The 16,907-nt window shown below is 61.8% G+C and overlaps 3 protein-coding genes across 5 annotated transcripts; all 3 read left to right on the top strand.

The window, feature by feature from the left end:
- Positions 1–705: 705 nt before the first annotated feature.
- ABB37_07159 (hypothetical protein) lies at positions 706–13,902 on the top strand (the record flags this gene model as incomplete). Its single annotated transcript, XM_015805697.1, has 1 exon — positions 706–13,902. One exon carries the CDS (start codon positions 706–708, stop codon positions 13,900–13,902), a length of 13,197 nt encoding a protein of 4,398 aa, XP_015655703.1.
- Positions 13,903–14,239: 337 nt separating this feature from the next.
- ABB37_07158 (putative mitochondrial hypothetical protein) lies at positions 14,240–14,867 on the top strand (the record flags this gene model as incomplete). 2 transcript variants are annotated; one of them, XM_015805696.1, is made up of 1 exon in its annotated part: positions 14,240–14,867. In XM_015805696.1, exon 1 carries the CDS (start codon positions 14,286–14,288, stop codon positions 14,865–14,867), a length of 582 nt encoding a protein of 193 aa, XP_015655702.1. In that variant the 5' UTR covers positions 14,240–14,285. The 2 variants fall into 2 exon arrangements, with proteins under 2 accessions (XP_015655702.1, XP_015655701.1); XM_015805695.1 differs by having other exon boundaries at positions 14,274–14,867.
- Positions 14,868–15,523: 656 nt separating this feature from the next.
- Positions 15,524–16,856, top strand: ABB37_07157 (hypothetical protein; the record flags this gene model as incomplete). Of its 2 annotated transcripts, none has more annotated exons than XM_015805694.1 (1): positions 15,524–16,856. In XM_015805694.1, exon 1 carries the CDS (start codon positions 15,702–15,704, stop codon positions 16,854–16,856), a length of 1,155 nt encoding a protein of 384 aa, XP_015655700.1. In that variant the 5' UTR covers positions 15,524–15,701. The 2 variants fall into 2 exon arrangements, with proteins under 2 accessions (XP_015655700.1, XP_015655699.1); XM_015805693.1 differs by having other exon boundaries at positions 15,527–16,856.
- Between the last annotated feature and the right edge of the window lie 51 nt (positions 16,857–16,907).

The following is a 16,907-nucleotide window of genomic DNA, read 5'->3' as shown; positions in this document are numbered from 1 at the left end:
TGTGTGTCAACCCGCACGTGGCGATCAGAAACTCGATGTTTTTTTGTGGTGTGCGTGTGTCTGTGTGTTGCAGCACCCGACACTGAAGAGCTCGCTATCTATTCCCCTCCTTCTTTCTCCCTTCACAACGGACTCCCCCTTGACACGTCGCGCAAACGGATCCAAGCCGTAGTGAAAGAGAACGACATCTATATATATATATATATGTTTCTTTGCCGTTCCCGTTAAGGTTGCCGTGCACCGACTACTACAGCGACTATAGTAACTCTCCTCTTCTTGTTTTTTTCTTTTTCCGCATAGACAACAGTAGCTTTATCATCATCTTTACTAGCTTTATCTCGCGCTTTTCCTCCTCAAACCTTTTTCTTCTGTATTTTCGTTCAGCCCTTCTGGTGGGAACGCGTTAGCGCAACTGTATCATTCCTTCTTCTTGCTGTGTCTGTGGGGGATTTTCTGCGTCGGTCTCTCTTTCTCTCTCTCAGTATATATGTATGTATGTATGTACGTATAAACACGTTGTTTCGTGTGTGTGTGTGCGTGTGAATGTGAATGTGCCACTCAACGATTGAACTATATTCTTTTTTTTTTCGTTCTCGCAGAGCCATCTTTTCCTTTTCAGCTTTCGGTCTTTGTAAGCAACAATACTTTTCCTTTTAGGTCCACACAAGCCGAGGTGGGTGCGGCGAAGTAGTTGTCGTAGTCGCCATGCAGCAAGACAGCTGCGGCGTGTCCGCGGCGGCGTCGTTACGCAGGGAGAAGCAGAAGGACGAAACTGCCGGCTCCGTCGGGTCTTCGCCCGCTGCGGATGATGATATCACCTCCTCAATGGACCTCGCTCATGTCGTTGCGCGTTATATACGACGACGCTGCGGCCGTGCGCACGCGCCGGCGATGCACGATGACCGCAAATCCGATTTACATAGAACGTCTGCATCGTTGAGACCTTCCTCGGACGACGTGGGAAAGGGAAACGGAGCGGAAGAGGCGGGTGTCATTGCGATGAGTGAGCGTGTGGAAGCACAACTGCTGCAGTGCCTGATGCATGTTCGCTTGAACCCCAACGAAGTACCACGTCAGCCGGAGCTGCCCGGCGATGTCGGCGTGGCTGCCTACGGCACGGAGGAGGCGGAGGCCACGACGCTCAAACCGAGGGCCTCGACAGGCGGTGCCGGCGCCTCTACCCCGCCATCGCCTGCTGCGAAGCAAGCGAAGGAAGAGGAGGCGTGCAACGTCGACGTCAACGTGCGAGGGAAGAAAAGGACGGAGGAAGAGATACCGGCTGGCGGGGAGAGGGCGATTACTACCCGGCCCAGCAACACGGCCCACTCCCCACCCCCGCGTCCTCCAACTTCTCCAACACACATGGGCGGCAAGCACTCCGCCGCCGCAAAGGGTGATACGGATGATCAACAGCAGCAACAGCAGCAGCAACACGCACGCGACCGCAGAAAAGGCACTCGCGCCAGCAGCTCACCTACCGAGCTCTCCGCCTCTCCTCCGTTGCCGCCCTCTTCGGCCTCGCTCTCACCAGGCGGCACCAAAGCGAGGGATCCGTTCTACGCCTACACGCACTCGAGCATGCTGCCACCACGCGCCCCGTCGCAGCGCCCAACTCAAACTCCCACGCGCCTGCCGGGTGGGATGCGTTCCGGCAGTGCGCCCGCCCCTCAAGACCCTTCTTCTCCCTCTGCCACGGCTGCTGCTGCTGCTGCCGGCCCTGTGGCGGCCCACCGCAAGAAGAACCACAGAAGTGAGGAGCACGCCGAGCGAGGGCAACGCAGCAGTCCGCCAGAAGAGGAGAAAAAGCGCAGGCGTCGCAGTGCCGGCGATCGCCACCGTCCTCGTGCGGACGCGTTCGAGGACGGCGCGGCGGCAGCGGCGGAAGCCGCAAACGCGACGCCGCCCAAAACGGAAGATGAACTTGTCACCGGCGTGGATACCGCCGCGGGAAAAGCGGAGCTGATAAGAGCGTCGCCGCCACGTCCTCCTCGCTGCCGCAACGGCGACATCCGTCCTTTGATGCCGGCGGAGGTGGCGGCGGCAGTGGCGTCGTGGCCCTCGCGTGTGGTGCAGTACACGCTTGCGACGAAGGTGGCCAAGGCTGCTCTGTCGGACTGTCTCGTCGATAACAAGAGCACCGTGGAAACGGAAGTCTCTGCCGGCGAAAGCGAAGGAAACCACCACGAGCTGACGGGAGACGAGGCAAAGGTGACGAGCGCTTCCACTCCGCCTCGAGATGAGGCAGAGGAGGCGCTGTTGGAGGGAAATACGGAGCTAAAAGATCTCCTTCAGCGCATTCGTGATGTGCTTCAGTACACCAACTTGGCGGAACAGTGTAGCGGCACGGCTGCTGCTGCTGCTGACGCTGTTGTGCCACCTGTACGCTTTCCTTCCTTTGCGCGCTTCTATTTAGCCGATCCCTCGCTGTCCGCTACGCTAAACAACAGCAATAGCAAAGACGGCGAAGGCGCGCTGTGCGATGCGGTGGTACAAAACTTCTTAGCGCAGCTCACCGACGCCCTCGTGTCTGCCGCTGTTGTCCCTGACCGCGCGGAGGAGGAAGGAGATAACGACGACGGTCATCCGGACAACGCACATGCAGTGAGTACCAAAGAAGCTGACGCACCGTTGATGTTTACGGGGGACATCGCGAAGGACATCGGGCTGCTGCTGAAGCAAACGCCAACAATTCTAGCTGCCTCCGCGTCTTCTTCTTTATCTCCCCCACGCGAAGACTCGTTGGATAAAAGCAAACACCACGACGCCTTTCAAAGATCAGCGCGGTCCGTCGTGCGACGCTCGCTTTGCCAGCTGCTGCGCCTCGCACCGTCCTGGCACAATTCGACGATGTGCACGACCCCGCTGGTGGTCGGTGTGCTGCGCCGGTATACGCCGCGAAACGTGAACGGCTATGGTGATGCGTTGAATGATGCGAAGGAGCCGCGCGACGGCAGTGGACGGGGGCTCCGTATTCGATTAATTCCTGCCGCGGAGGTCACGACAAGCAGCGCGAAAAAATATGCAGCTACCGCGACGGCTGCTTCGGTGAGGCAAAACGGTAGCCATCAAAAGGGATGTAGCGACGACAGCACCACCACTCCTACTACGAATTTTAATGTAGCAACGTACCAGCCCGGCAATCCTACCCCCATGTTTTACAACGCCTTGCTGATCGAGGTGACGGGGGATGATGTGACGTATGCTTCGGAACGTGACAACGCGGAAGCGGACGCGCTGCCCTTGGAGGACGAAGAAGATGCCAAGACGATCTTTCACGCAGACGTGCCGGCCTCGCACCGTCGACAGCAGCGAAGAAGTAGCAGAGAGTCGTCGCTGGGAAGAGAGAACCAGCGGCAAGACGCAGACGCCGACTCCGGCCGACCGTGTTTGTCACGTCAGCAGTGTATCGCCTGGCGGCAGCTGCTCTCTCTGACGCAGTTCATTCACGTTGCCGGCACTCCGGCGCAGGTGGAAACGACGGCACGCTACGTTTCCTTAGCCATCCGCCACCGACGGGAGGCGCGGAATGCCCGCCAGTACGCACATCAGCGACCGAAACAGCACTCGTTCCTTTCCTCATCGGGCCCCTTTCGTAACAGTACTGCCGCTGCTGCCGCGGCGAGGGCGCAGCCGTCCGTTGCGGAAAGTGTGCTGCCCATTTCCGTTCCCGCCTTCTTCTTCACACTGACGCAGACTTCCGCGCTGCTGACGGCGGAGGCGGCAACGACGCGGACGCTGCAGTACGACGAGGATGACGTGGAAGACGTGGCGAACGGAAGTCAGGCGAGGCCGTTTGATGCCCATCAACGACATGAGGGTATCTCCCCCGACACGGACGAGGACGGAGGAAGAGAGCGCCGCACAAAGGACGCGCAAGCAAGAGAAGCACCAGGTGAACGGGACCGTGGCAGCAGCAGCAGCGCATCTTTCTCAGCGCAGCCATCCACTGCGCCGCGGCAGGGACTTCTCTCTTCTGGTCTTGGTCTGCGTGCGCTGCTTGGTTGGCGGGCCGCGTCGGCTGTGCCTCCACCACAGCCGCCTGCAGCAGCAGCAGCAGCAGCAACGACGACGACAGCGGCATGGTCTCCTCCACCAATGACCGGGTCACCACCGCGCAAAATGCGGGCACCTTCTCCCTCCCTACCACTGCCCCGTGCGGCTGCCGTGGGTGCGTCCTTGGACGACCTCGTAATGAGGTGGATGCACGACACGTTGATTCCCGTCTTCTACGAAACAACGGTGACCTGCAGCGAGGCGGGTGAAGTGGACACTGCGGGCACAGCCTCGACGCCCCAGCCGTCGAGTTCGTCTGGAGGTGCGACGACTACGTCGATGCAGGCGAAGTCAACCAGCGACACCAATCACAGCAGTGGAAGTAATCGCCGTCATCGTTATCGCTTACGTCGCCAGCGGGCGTTGCTCGGCCGCGTCCAGGCCATCACCGCCGCCATGGTGTCGCGGGAAAGCGACGGTGCCATCACCGGCAACGACAGCGCTGACGTGGCATCGTCCGATCTATCCGCGGCGGGACGCAGCGCGCGTGTCATCCGCGTCGACGACGGGGCCGCCGTTATCGCCGAGGAGCAGCTCGTTTCGTATCTTTTGCTGAATCAACTCTTCTTTGACCCCGCCGCGCCGGCGCCGTCGGAGGCGGTTGGTGTGGCGCCGGATGAAGCGACGGCGACGGCCGCGGGGGCGGCGCCACGCTCTGGGCCGCGTCGTGCGCGTTCAGCGCCGTCACCGGGACCAGACGCAAACTCGCTCCATCCAGCAGAAACGCAGCCCCCATCGTCGCAGCACTCCCCTCTGCGGCAGCAGCGCCGCGCGCTTTCGGCCACGCCGCACCGTTCGAGCTTCTCCGCACTCCAGCAGCAGCAACAGCAGCCGTCACAGAAACAACGTCGCGTGAGCTTTCGTGAGGACGCGGCCGGCGACGCACCACAGCAGCTTGCCCCGCTGCTGGAAGCCCCCGTCACGGGCCAACCGCACCGCAGCGGCACGGCGGATAATCCGAGTTCAGAAGCGTCTCCGACCACCACAGCCGTCGCCGCAGCAGCAACAGCAGCGGTGTGTTTCAGCCCGCTGTCGCCCTCTCCGAGAAGCATCCTCAAGTCCGGCCATCGTTACAAGGCGGAGAAGCTCGTTCGAAGCAGCGCCCCGGCGGCCTCGGTTGTGCCCTTCCGCAGCTTCGCCCTGTGGCGGTGGCTGACGGCGGAGGTGCTGGCGCCCCTCACCACGACAGCGCAGGCACGAGCTGCCGCCCCCGCAGAGCAAGAATTACCCGATGAAGCGAATACTAGACCCCTGCGCGCCGCGGACCTCTCACCAACATTACACCTCAGCTCTGCATCGTACTTTGCGGAGGCGCAGACGCTGGCGGTGCGGGTGGCGTGTGATGTCGCAGTGGCGTTGCTGCTGGCAGGACTGCAGGCAGAGCAGTACGCGTGCTACCGACAGCTCCAGCACACGTGTCAGATCGACAAGACAACGAATAACGATGATAAGACCTCAGTCGCAGCAGATGCAAATACAAATGGAGGGGACACGTCGGGGGTCAACGATCGGCTCGACTCGTCCCCGTCAGGTGTCGATGTCCTTGAGGCGCGCCACACGACTGCGTTCCAATGCGATGATATTCTTTTACTCGCCAAAGGCGTCGCTGAGGCGGTGGTGCGGGCGGCGTTGGCACCGGTAGTCTTGGTCGGTGTGCCGCCGCAGCTTCAACGCGTCGTCCACGCAGAGGCAGAGCCCAGCGACGACGAACACGGTGGTTTTGATGACGACGACGAAAGCGGCAGTGGCGCTGCCTCGATCGGTTCTCGAAAGGGGGAGCTGAAAAGAGAGGACGGACAAGCTCTCTCTGTCGCATCGCCGGCGATCTCCGCCCTGTCGCCCACGCTGCCACCCGACGTCTTCCAGCGCTTCCAACTGCTCTCTGCCATTAGCCTCTATCGTGTGCAGCGCGAAACGTTAGAAGGTGTGACGCGGCCGCTGGACCTAGCCCTGCGCCGTCTCACCTGGTGTCTCGCGCAGCACCGACTGCGTCTGCTCTGTCGGCCCCTCTTCCAGTTGTGGAAAGCAGGCAAGCTGTTGGTTCTGTCTGACATAGCCGCGGCAGCGGGGACGTCTTCGCCGCTGTCGTCGGCGTCGCTTTCCAGGAATGCGGCAGAGGTGCCGGCGCTGCTGAGGAAATGTGTGGAGGCGGAGCATGGGCTGTGTGTGCTGGTCGGGCAGGTCCTTCAGCTGTATGAAGAGTGTTTTGTGTTGCCGCATCTCTTGACCGGGGCTGGGGCGCCACATGCGGTGGAGCTCAGCTTAGGAGAAGACGAAGAAGGCTTGGAGGAGGGCAGCGGCAGCCTCCAGCCGCACGTAATCCAGAACAGCAGTATCAACAACAGTGGGGTGCGTGTGCTGGAGCCGTTCAGCCCGGCTCCTTCGTCGCTCGAGAAGGATCATCCGACGGCGGAAGGCGCAGCCAGCGCTGGTCAACAACAGCAGCAGCAGCAGTTTCAGCGCCGTCTTAACACCTTTGTTCCTCTGTGCTTTGACGAGGCGCAGCTCCCGCAAAAGGAATCCATGGCCACCTTCGCCACACCAATGGAGACATCCCTCCATCCACAGCAGTCAAACGGCTCGTGCTTGGCGCTGCTGAGTGCGTGGAATCCAGCTGCGCTCGACGCCGACAACAGCTTTGATCTTCACAGCTCCGTCTTGTGCGATCTGCGTCCCATGCGGCTTAGCGGTGGAAGCGGTGCAGCAGCAACAGCAGCAGCTGTGAATGACTTCGCGGCCGCCGTCGCCGCTGCTTCGCCTACTGCCGCCTCGCCTGTACGCATGCAACCATCCTCAACACTTCGCATTGGAGGCCGCTTCCTGCCCTACTACGCATCCGACCTGTCCCACGTGACGGACACCACTGCCGCCACAACCGCAGCGACAACGTCAACGACAGCGGCGACCATCACAACCGCCGCTACCGCCAACACCGCGACTACCGCCTCTACGTCTGGCGTGCTGATGAGTAAAAGCAATTTATTCCCGGTAGAACCGCCACCGCAGGGCGACGGCAATCGCGACGGTGGGGGGGAGAAGGTGAAAGCAGCAAACCCCTCCGCGGTGACCATCGACGTAGCGCCATCGGGCAGTGTCAGTCTCACCTCCCCGCCGAATCTTCTTCACTCCATCACCGGGGCCACCACACCGTCATCACGTCTCCCGGACAAGGCAGGTGGTGGCGCCCTCCACGTCAGCGACGTTGTCGACGGACCTCTCACACCCTTTACGACCGCGGACGGTGGTGGTGATGGCTCCGCGATGCGCCCTCGCGTCTCTCCACGTTGGTTGAAGCTGGTGCCGTATCAGGAACAGCAGCAGCAGATGTCAGACTCGCGGGGAATGACGTCTCCGTCCAGTTTCTTGACCTTCGACGCCGTTACGCCCGCCCAACAGCGTTTTCACTTATCCGTCTTTGGCGCCAGCACGAGAGAGGAGCGCACGACCCCCGCCACAGGGAAAACACGCGGAGCGCGGGAAGAGGAGTTGGCACCACGGGACGTGCCGCCGCAGACCACTCAACCACCCACGCCGGTGGCGCCATCTGACCAGCCCATTCCAACGGAAGGAGCAGCGGCAGCTGCCGAGGAAAACGGCGCACAAAGAGGTGCTGCTGCTGCTGCTGATCCGGTGCTTACAGCGCAGCGGATGCCCTCATCACCCTCCTCGTCCTCTCCACACTTTGCCGCGCAACTGCGGATGGGCAACGTCGTGGAGAGCCGCTTACTCAGCCCCTTCGTGGAGGAAGCGAAACGGGCGTTGGTCGGCGCGCTGCTCCAGGGCTGGGTGCTGCCACGCTGGAGCCTGCTCTCCCAGCGTGCGGTGCAGGCGGTACGGCAGGCGGAAAGGGTGGTGAATGACGCACCGTCGGAGATGCCGCAGCAACGACAGGGCACGTTCTCGTCGACCCAGACGGCGATGCCCCTCCGCCCACCAGCGCGGTACGATCAGCGCGGCACCGACACCCCGAAGCCTTCCTTTGACGCAACGGCACGCCCAGACGGAAACGAAGAAGCCGGCAGTGCACCCTCAACGAATGCCGGCGATGCGGCCTCAGCCCTAACGACTTCGCTACCCCCGCTGTCTCCCCCGGAGTCACCGCCGCCTCCCTTCGTCACAGTGAGCAGAGAAAACGACGCTGCCGATGTCGAGCACAGGTGGGAGGAGTACGCTGTCCCGCCTGAAGGGGTGTCGCGCTTTCAAGGGGTGCTGGACGACATTACCCAGGCGTGTCGCGACTTGGCAGCGGCGGCGACGCAGTATGAGCTGGCCCTCGTGTTGGAGGAACCAGCGCCGCCGGTGAGCACCGCCGCCACCACCGAAGGCGCCAAGCAACCCATGTTCAGCACCCCGACAGAGGTCGCGCCGTCTTCCGTCGCGCCGCGGCAATCGTCCGCGAGCCCCTCCGCGACGTCGTCGCCGCCGACTTCGTTGAGTCCCACTCCACCGCCGCCGCTGCCATCCGCCTCGTACGACTTCTTGAACCAGGCACGAGCCGAGCAGGCCCGCATTGTCGAGCGCTGCCACTATCTGTCGAGGCTGCTGGCGGGTGCGGAGCGAGACGCAGCGGCGGCAGCGGCGGAGGAGCCGCAGGGGGGAACAGAAGAAAGCTTCTCACCACATCCGTTTGATAGTACACAGCGCGGCGGCGAAAATGGAGGCGGGAGTGATGGTGAGGGAGTGAAGCACCACGACAGTCCGCTGCAAGATCGTGCATTCGCACTCCGATCTCTCAGCCAAGGCATGCGCGGCCCGCCGTGCCCGACGCCTTCCGAGACGTCTGTCGTTGCCCTCGGCGATCAGCCGCAGCAGCCGCATCGCAACGGCTCCTTCCTCGGCAGTGTCGGCCCCTCGCAGCTCTTCAACCCGTTGTACGAGCCGGTACGTCGCACTAGCACTGCCTACACACTCTTGTCCGTTCCCATGCCGCTGCTCGGCACGCGTTCCAGCACACTCATCTCTACCTCATCCAGCGGCGAAGACGACGACGCCGGTGCGTTCACGAGTCAGGCGTTAGGCGCCGGACCGGCGGTGACCGCCTTCTCGTCATCGCAGCTGGCACGCGACGCCCCGCAGCGCCGTCCGTCGAGCAGCTTGAGTGCCGGCGAGGTCCTCCCACGGCTCGTGACGCCCACTTCGGTCTACCCGGACCCCGCTGCGTCATCCGTGAAGGAAGCGGAGGTGAGTCCGACCACCGCCACAGAAGTTGCGACGTCGCACGGCACACCCAACACCGCCAATGCCACCACCGTACACCCGCTACCGCCACAACAGCAGCGGTCGAGCGTGAAGGACTCGGAGTCGCACCGTGCCGAGCGCGAAGCGGGGGAAGGGGATGATGAAGAAGGAGAGAGGGAAAGCGACGGTGGGCCCTCTATCGCTGAGCTCTGCAACACGAAGGTGGGAGCAGAGGCGTCCGCAACGTTAAAGCAAACTGAATTGCCCGTAAAGACCTCCACGGCTAACGTGCAGACGATCACGCGGCACGACTGCGCGCAGCAGACACTGCCAGAACGTCGCCCAACGTGCGGGGACGCCAGCACGCAAACACCCACCCCTGTGCCGATCGAAGAGCGCACCGACGCAAACGACGACAACAGGCAGTCGCCGTCTGAGGAGCGGTGCGGCACCGCACGCAGCCGCGACAGCGTCGGCGGTAGCGGCAGTGATGGGGAGCGGCAGCCATCACGCGACGGAAAAAATCACAGCGCAGGTTCGCAGTGCTCGGTAGAGACGGCAGAGGTGACGCCCTACAAGCATCGTCACCGGCACAGAATCCGCGGCAAAGCCGCTGACGAACCACGCATCGTTAACGAAGTAACGGATGACAGTAGCAGCAGTGACGATGACGATGACTCTTCCAGCTCCTCACTGTCCCCTGTCTCGGAGCATTCATCTAACCGCGCATCGAATGCCATCGTGTCTGGCCGCTCCTCTCCTATGCCGTCTGTCACATCCTCTTCATCGGCGGGCAGCCCAGCCGCGTCCCGCACCGTAAACGCGCCGCCACAACCCGCTTCCGCAGCCGGCGATGAAACTCACGAAGCAGCCGACAACACGCCGGATAGGCATCGTGACGATGATGCAGATGAACGTGTTGGTGGACAGCAGCGTCCTGCGTCGCCACCGCCGGCACCGCACGTAGCGCGGTGTATCTCGCTGACGACCCAGTCGCCCTCCCCAACACGGGACGCCATGAAAGATGCTGCGTTCAAGCAGAACGGCGACGAAGGGGAAGGAAACGATGGCGATAATGATGATGATGTGGAGTCTTCGGCTGACGACGAAAGCGAACACGTTGGTGCTCCGCTGCCCGTTGACACGACCGTGGTGGGGTGCGAGGAAGAAGGCGGCAGCAACGCCAACACGTGCGGGTTGAAGCTGGTCGACGATGCTGCCCCTCTTCCTCCCCCTGCGTCGACGGCGACAGAGACAACGCCGAGGAGTACACGGCCTCGCACGCCACGTCCGGCAGCCACCGCATCCCCATCTACGTCCGCCTCGCCCGCAGCGTCGTCGCCGTGGCGGGAACACACCCCGACGCGCGGCAGCGAGGCGGCGGTCACCGCCTTGGCGGATTTGCAGCAGCGCCTCGGCGGGTCAAGCAGCACTGTCGCAGAACTGCGTCGGCAACTGGATACGGCGGAGGCGGCCGCCCGTGCGCAGGCGCAGGGAATGGCGCGTCTGCAGCACAAGTTGAAGACGACAGAGGCGGCGCTGCAGCGGGCGGTAGCCTCGCAGGAGGTGGAGCTCGAGAGGCTGCAGCTGCATCCACCCCCGCCTCTCACCCCAGCGCGGTATTCAGTTGCGGTGAGCACCGTCGACACAACCGCGCTGCGTGCGCTTACGCAGCAGCCACAACAGCACACTTTGCTCTCCCCAACGGTGCCTTCTACACCGCTCAAGGCAGACGTGGAAGCAACGCCGCACGGTCGTGACGGTGCCGCGCAACCGGACGAGATGGAAGCCGCCGTGTCAACAACAACTGCAGCCGCCGCATCGCAAACAACTCCTCACGACACGGAGTTCCTCACCACCGCCACCACGACCTCCTCCTCCCTCGCGTTAGCCGAACGGCGCGTGCGGGAGCTGGAGGCGGACATGCGCAACGCCAACTTCCGCGTTGAACAGTGGAAGGCCCTGTTGGCAGCGGAGCGGCACGCTCGTGCGGTGCAGGTGGATCAGCTCTCACAGCAACTGGACGGGGAGCAGCGGCGGCTGCAGCGCCGTCACGGACGCAGCACCAGTCGTAGTCGCAGTCGTAGTCTGTCGCCGGTGGGCAGCGCGGAGCCGTTGGCAGCGGGTCCACGGCCAAGCTCTCACGATGCAGAGGGACCGCATCCGGGCAACGCATCCGTGGTGGGCCAAACAGACGACAGCGATGGGAAGAAGAAGAGCGAAGCGGAGGAGCAGCGTCTGACGTCCGCGCTACAGCAGCAAGCAGAGGAACTGAAGGAGCGTGAAGAGGGCCTCCGGCGACACATTACAGATGTCCTCAGTCGTCTACATGCTGCGGAAGCACGTGTGGAGGAGCAGCAAGAGCAGTCGAAGCGCGCAGCTGCCGCCGTAGCCGCTGCACGAGAAGAGGAATGCGCGAAGCTGGCACGGCGTGTGTCGGAGCTCGAGAGCGCCTTGGAAGCTTCTCCTCTGCGCAACTCGAAGACGCACCTTAACATCAACAGCAGCAGCAGCAGCAGCAACGGCCATTACAGCACAAAGGTGAAGGTGGACGACGTCGGTGTGCAGACGGATGCCGTGCTCGCCGCGCCGCCCGACAACGGTGCTGCGAGAGCTGTGGAACTGCGAGAACAAGCGGAAAAAGAAGCGGAGTTTCTCGCTGCGCAGCAGTACCTGCAGAAGGAGCTGCTCGAAGAGCAGCAGAGGGGGGTGGATAGCGAGGCGCTACACGTCATCGAGGTAGCGGCACTTCGTCGCGATCTGAAGAGCAAAACACGCGACGCACAATCGAGTAGGGACTCGTGGATGACAGAAGAAGCGGCGCATGGGCGAACTAGGATGACTTTGGAGGCAGCGCAGGCCGCGGTGATCGCTGCGCAGGTGGCGCGCCAGGTAGAAGAGCCGCGGTTCCAGCGCGACACCGCCGCGTGGTGGACCGTCTTCGCCAAGTTGGGTACCGCGTTGTGCCACGAGAAGGCACTACTGCTGCAGCGCGTCTACGCCGAACGCGTTCACCTGCAGGATGGGCGGCTTGACGATGCGGTGGCCAGCGCGAAGGCGGCAGCGACGGCGCAGAAGGCTGCGGTGGACGCGCTCCAAACTGCGTTGGCCGTCACGCGCGAGGGAGCCACGGTGCGGGAGGACGACCTCCAGCGGAGATTGGCGGCGGCAGAGCGGGAGGCTGCTGCGATGGCCGCCACGCACGCCGCGGCGACCGCCCTTCGGCAACACCACGCAGCGCAAGACACGCACGTGCGTGATAGCACGACAGCGTGGTGTGCCGGGTGGGCAACCGTCACCGCGCAGTGGATAGACGCAAAACTCTTGCTCTTCCGCGACAGCTACCACGACGTGCTTCAAGCGCGCGAGAAGGAGCAGCACGAGTTGGTGGCGGGTTTACAAGGCACGATTTCCACCCATGCTTCGGCCATCGAGTCGCTGCAAGACGCACTGGCGTCTGCGCACCACGACGCGGAGGAGTTGAAGAAAAGCGTACAGACGCATGCCAACGCACACGCACGCGCGGTGGCGGAGGTGGAGCGCGGCGACGCCGCACACGTGGCAGCGCAGGCGGCCATGAACACCGCTACAAATTGCTTTCTGCACCACGCAGCGGCGTGGTGGACCTCGCGTGCGTCCTGCCTCGCTGACCGAGCGGAGGCGACGACCGCCTTTCTTGAGAAGACGTACGTGTCGCTGCTGCGCGGCGACAATGCGAAACAGCAAGCGGCGGTGGCATCGCGGCACGAGGCGGCCCTCGAGACGCTCCGCCAGCACCTCTCCGATGCACAACAAGGACAGCAGGAAAGCATGCAGAGGCTACAGAAAGAGGAGGAGGCGCACACCCGCACCGTCGACGCCCTGCACGCCACGCAGAAGGCGTCGGCGGTGGCGCGCAACGCCGAGAGCGCCCAGCAGGGTCGCATGCAACGTGGCACAGCGGCGTGGTGGGCGGCACGGGAGAGCTGCGTAGCCGACTGGATGGAGGCGAAGTACAACCTCGTGCAGGACGCTTTCGTAATGCAGCAGCGGCAGCTTTTTAAAGACGTCGTGGCGTCTGCAGCGGTGGCAAGCGTCAAGCCCATCGTGAAAGCGAAGTCGACGCAGACAAGCGGCGCGAGGGCAGCGGACGGCGCTGGCGCGGTCGACAGCCGCGACGAGGAGAAGAGCCCAAAGAAAGCAAATGAAGACGACGAGAGCTCCCCACGCCGCTCTCGTACGCCGGACGTGGTGATGATGTCGCTGGAGGACCCGCTCGGCTTGCACTACGAACTTCAGCGCAAGACGCGTCGCATCCGCAGCTTGGAGGAGAAGGTGCGGCAGCTGGAGGCGGCGCACGTCGCGGACCGGCAGGCCCTGACGACCTTGCAGACGTTACTGCGGCACGAACGAGGCGACCACGCCAGTCCACTGCTCGCGGGCGCACCAACGTCTTTAACGGGTGGCGGTGGTGCCTCTCCATTGTTTTCCCCAAACGGTCATGCGTGGCAGCCGCCGCGGCCACCGGTATTCGCCTCGGCGGCTTCCACACCATCCCAAGCACCACTGCGTAGTTGGGGTGAAGGAGGGAGCAACGAGATGTCGCAGCGTACGCCGTCGCGATCGCCGGGCGCTGCAAAAAGCCTACGACTGACGCCGGGTGAGTATGGTCAGCGCTTTGCCGGGATGTAAAAGTTGGCTAGCGGACTTCTTTCCTCGTTGTTGTCGTTGACGACTGCTGACGGCTGAAAGAAGAATTGAAAAGAAGTTGAATGGCGCACTCGCGTCCGTGCTGTTCCGTTTACAAGAGAAAACCCAAAGAAAAGCAAACGAAGGAGACATACATATATGTATACCACACTTGACGATTCACAGAAGAAGGAAAGACCCCACGTGTGTGTTGCAGCGCCTCTCTCGGCCAGATCTGACGGCGTCCGTCAAGTACGAACATGAAACAACTTTATTCGTTAATGGTTTGCTTTCCTCTGGCAAGTAACGTTCGATTACTTTTCCCCTCTGTTTTCTCTTAGTTTTGGTGGTGTTGTCATTGTCGCTGTTGCGTAGTCTCTTTCACCATGTTGCGGTCCGCCAACCCCGCCATCGCCAAGGCGCTGCAGCCCCTCCTGGATGGACCGAAGTTCGCGGTGGTGTACTGCGGCAACCACCAGTACAAAGTTGCTCCTGGCGACGTCATCGCAGTTCAGCGCCTGCGTGCGCCGATTGGAAGTCAAATCGCGTTAAAGAAGGTGTTAATGGTCGGCGGCCCACGCTTCACCGCGATCGGCCGCCCGCTGCTGGAGCACGTGCGCGTGACGGCGGACGTGGAGGAGCAGAAGAGGATGCGCAACGTCGTGTCGCTCTTCACGACGGCGGGGCGGCGTCGCATGCGGTGGGTGGACGCCCAGCACGCGGCAACGATCCTGCGCATTCGCGAAGTCGTCTATGAACCGACGGTGGTAGGCGAGTTGGATAAGTACGATGGGGTGGTATTGAAGGACTTCACCGCGGAGCAGCACACAAATCCGGTCTTTGCTGCGAATGATGGCTACGATCTCTTCTATAAGAAGGATTGGGACAAGGTCGAGCACGCCTCTGCGTTTTTAGATATGATGGACGACGCCACAGCCGCAGCCGCGCCTGGCGATAAAGAAACTTAAAAAGAAGAACCTTAGCCATGTGTCACTTGCGCACCCTCCCGGTTATCCGCCCTCGTTTGTCTGCCAGCGGTGCTACGGGAAGGGTAGATATGTGGGGGTCGGTGGAACAGCGTGTCATCGGCGTTGTAATTGGTGTGACGTTGTGGTGGTGTTGTGGTGGTGGTGGTTGACTTACATCTGCACGCTCTTTTTCTTTCTTCATACTCGCAAAACCCAAAAAGAAAAGCGCCAAACAAAACAGTATGAATTGCGTTAATCAAGCAAATGGAAGCTGTGCGGAAGAGAAGCAATCTACCTTCAAGAGTTACTCTGTTGCCTTACCGGCACACGCGTGCACACACGCGCACACACACAGACATTTGCAGAAGAATTGCGGTACTTCATGTTATGGTGTGTGCGTCTGTGAGGCTGCTTCCTCGGTCGTACGCACAACGCAAGCCGAGCACATCGTTGCGGATTCCGTCGCCTAACCGGCAGGGAGCCCAACACACTTTTTTTGTGTGTGATGGCGGTGGTGGTTTTGCGATTGGTGCTGTCGCTGCAGCTAACGTGTCTGCCGACTCGACAACGCAGCTTCCTTGCCTTTCTTTTCATCTCCTTCTCACTTTGCATCTTACCCGTCTTCCGCTGCGCCCGTCTCATTGCGTGGAACGGCAGAAGTACTGTTCTGTCTTCACTGCGAAGCACAGCACTCACAAGAGGTGGAAAAAAAGGAAAAGGAGTAATATAAGTAGTATGTATATGTGTGTTCTTCGTTTTCTGTAATCTTCTCTCTCTACTTAGTATTATTATTATTATTAATCTGTGTGTTTTTTGTGTTGTTTTATCAGCCTCATGCACCCCCTCTTTCACCCTCGCCGTTCAGGGCGGGGTGCAACCGTCATCCTCGTCCTCTGCGCGCTGCTCTGCAGCCTTGGTGTCTTCGCCGTCACACCAAGCCAGCCAACAGGTTTGCTAAATGAAAGCACCGCCGCGGTGCGGTCACCACCGTCGTCTCCTCTAGCACCTCCCCGCGTCACTGCACGACGGACAACGCTGGTGCGAGAGGTGGACCGGCATGATTGGTACCTCCTCGACGGGGACCAGCTCCTTCCCGGGCACCCGGCCGACAATCCAGACGTCCCTCCCACGCGGAGACACGCACGGAGGCGGCAGGCAGCTCACGATTCCGCAATCGCAGACGCCGCCGCGAAAGCGAACGCGCCCGTCTCGGTAATTCTCTCCGAGCCGCGTCGGCCGGCATCCCCGCGACACCGGGATGCTGTGCGGTCTGCGTCTCCGCCGCCACCGCAGCAGCAGCAGCAGCAGCAGATCCCCCCACGCCTAATTTCTGTTGTACCTGTCGAACAACCGGATGCGGCGATGAGGTGGGTGAAAGCGATCCCTGCGGTGCCTGCAAAGGTGGCACCACACGCCGCAGAACAAACGGATGACACGGCCAAGATCGCACTGAAGTCGCTGCGCCTCGTGGTGCACGTAACAGACGACAAGAGCGAGGAGGGCAACGAGGAGGGGAGAGCATTCCGTGAAACGCATTCTCATGGTCGTCGTAGCGAACCGCGTGCGCTTGACGGTGGTCGGTCTCTCCATCATTCTCACCCTTCTCGCCTCCTGCGTGCAGGCGGCCCCGCTCCACACCTTGGACCATCGCCAGATAAAACAGAGGCGGACATTCGGTTACACACAACAGCAAAAAGTGCAGCTGCCATCACCGCACACGCGGCGTCCAGTCCAGCGGAGGGCGTCAAGACAACACCCGCGTACACGGACGAGGAACTGAGTCTTCGCTGTGTCGTCGCTAACGGCCGCGATGCTGACCCGGCGGTGCTGCTAGCGATGATGGAAGGTCGACTGCGGAAGGATTGTTTGATTGTGGCGGCGGATGTTGGCAACGATATCCCGACGAGCGAGAGCAACGTGAAGGGCGCCATGACGCTTGCGTTCCTCTTTGTCTCAACGCTGTTTGTCGCCTTCAACTTTATGTTTTAGAAGAGCGTTCGCCTGTGGCTGTGTGTGTGTGTGTGGGGGTGGGGGGTGGGG

The sequence above is a fragment of the Leptomonas pyrrhocoris genome (assembly GCF_001293395.1).
Source record: "Leptomonas pyrrhocoris isolate H10 chromosome Unknown, whole genome shotgun sequence".
In the NCBI taxonomy this organism is placed as follows: domain Eukaryota; phylum Euglenozoa; class Kinetoplastea; order Trypanosomatida; family Trypanosomatidae; genus Leptomonas; species Leptomonas pyrrhocoris.
Note: the sequence above shows the minus strand (reverse complement) of the source record. Positions and strands in the feature narration are given on the sequence as shown.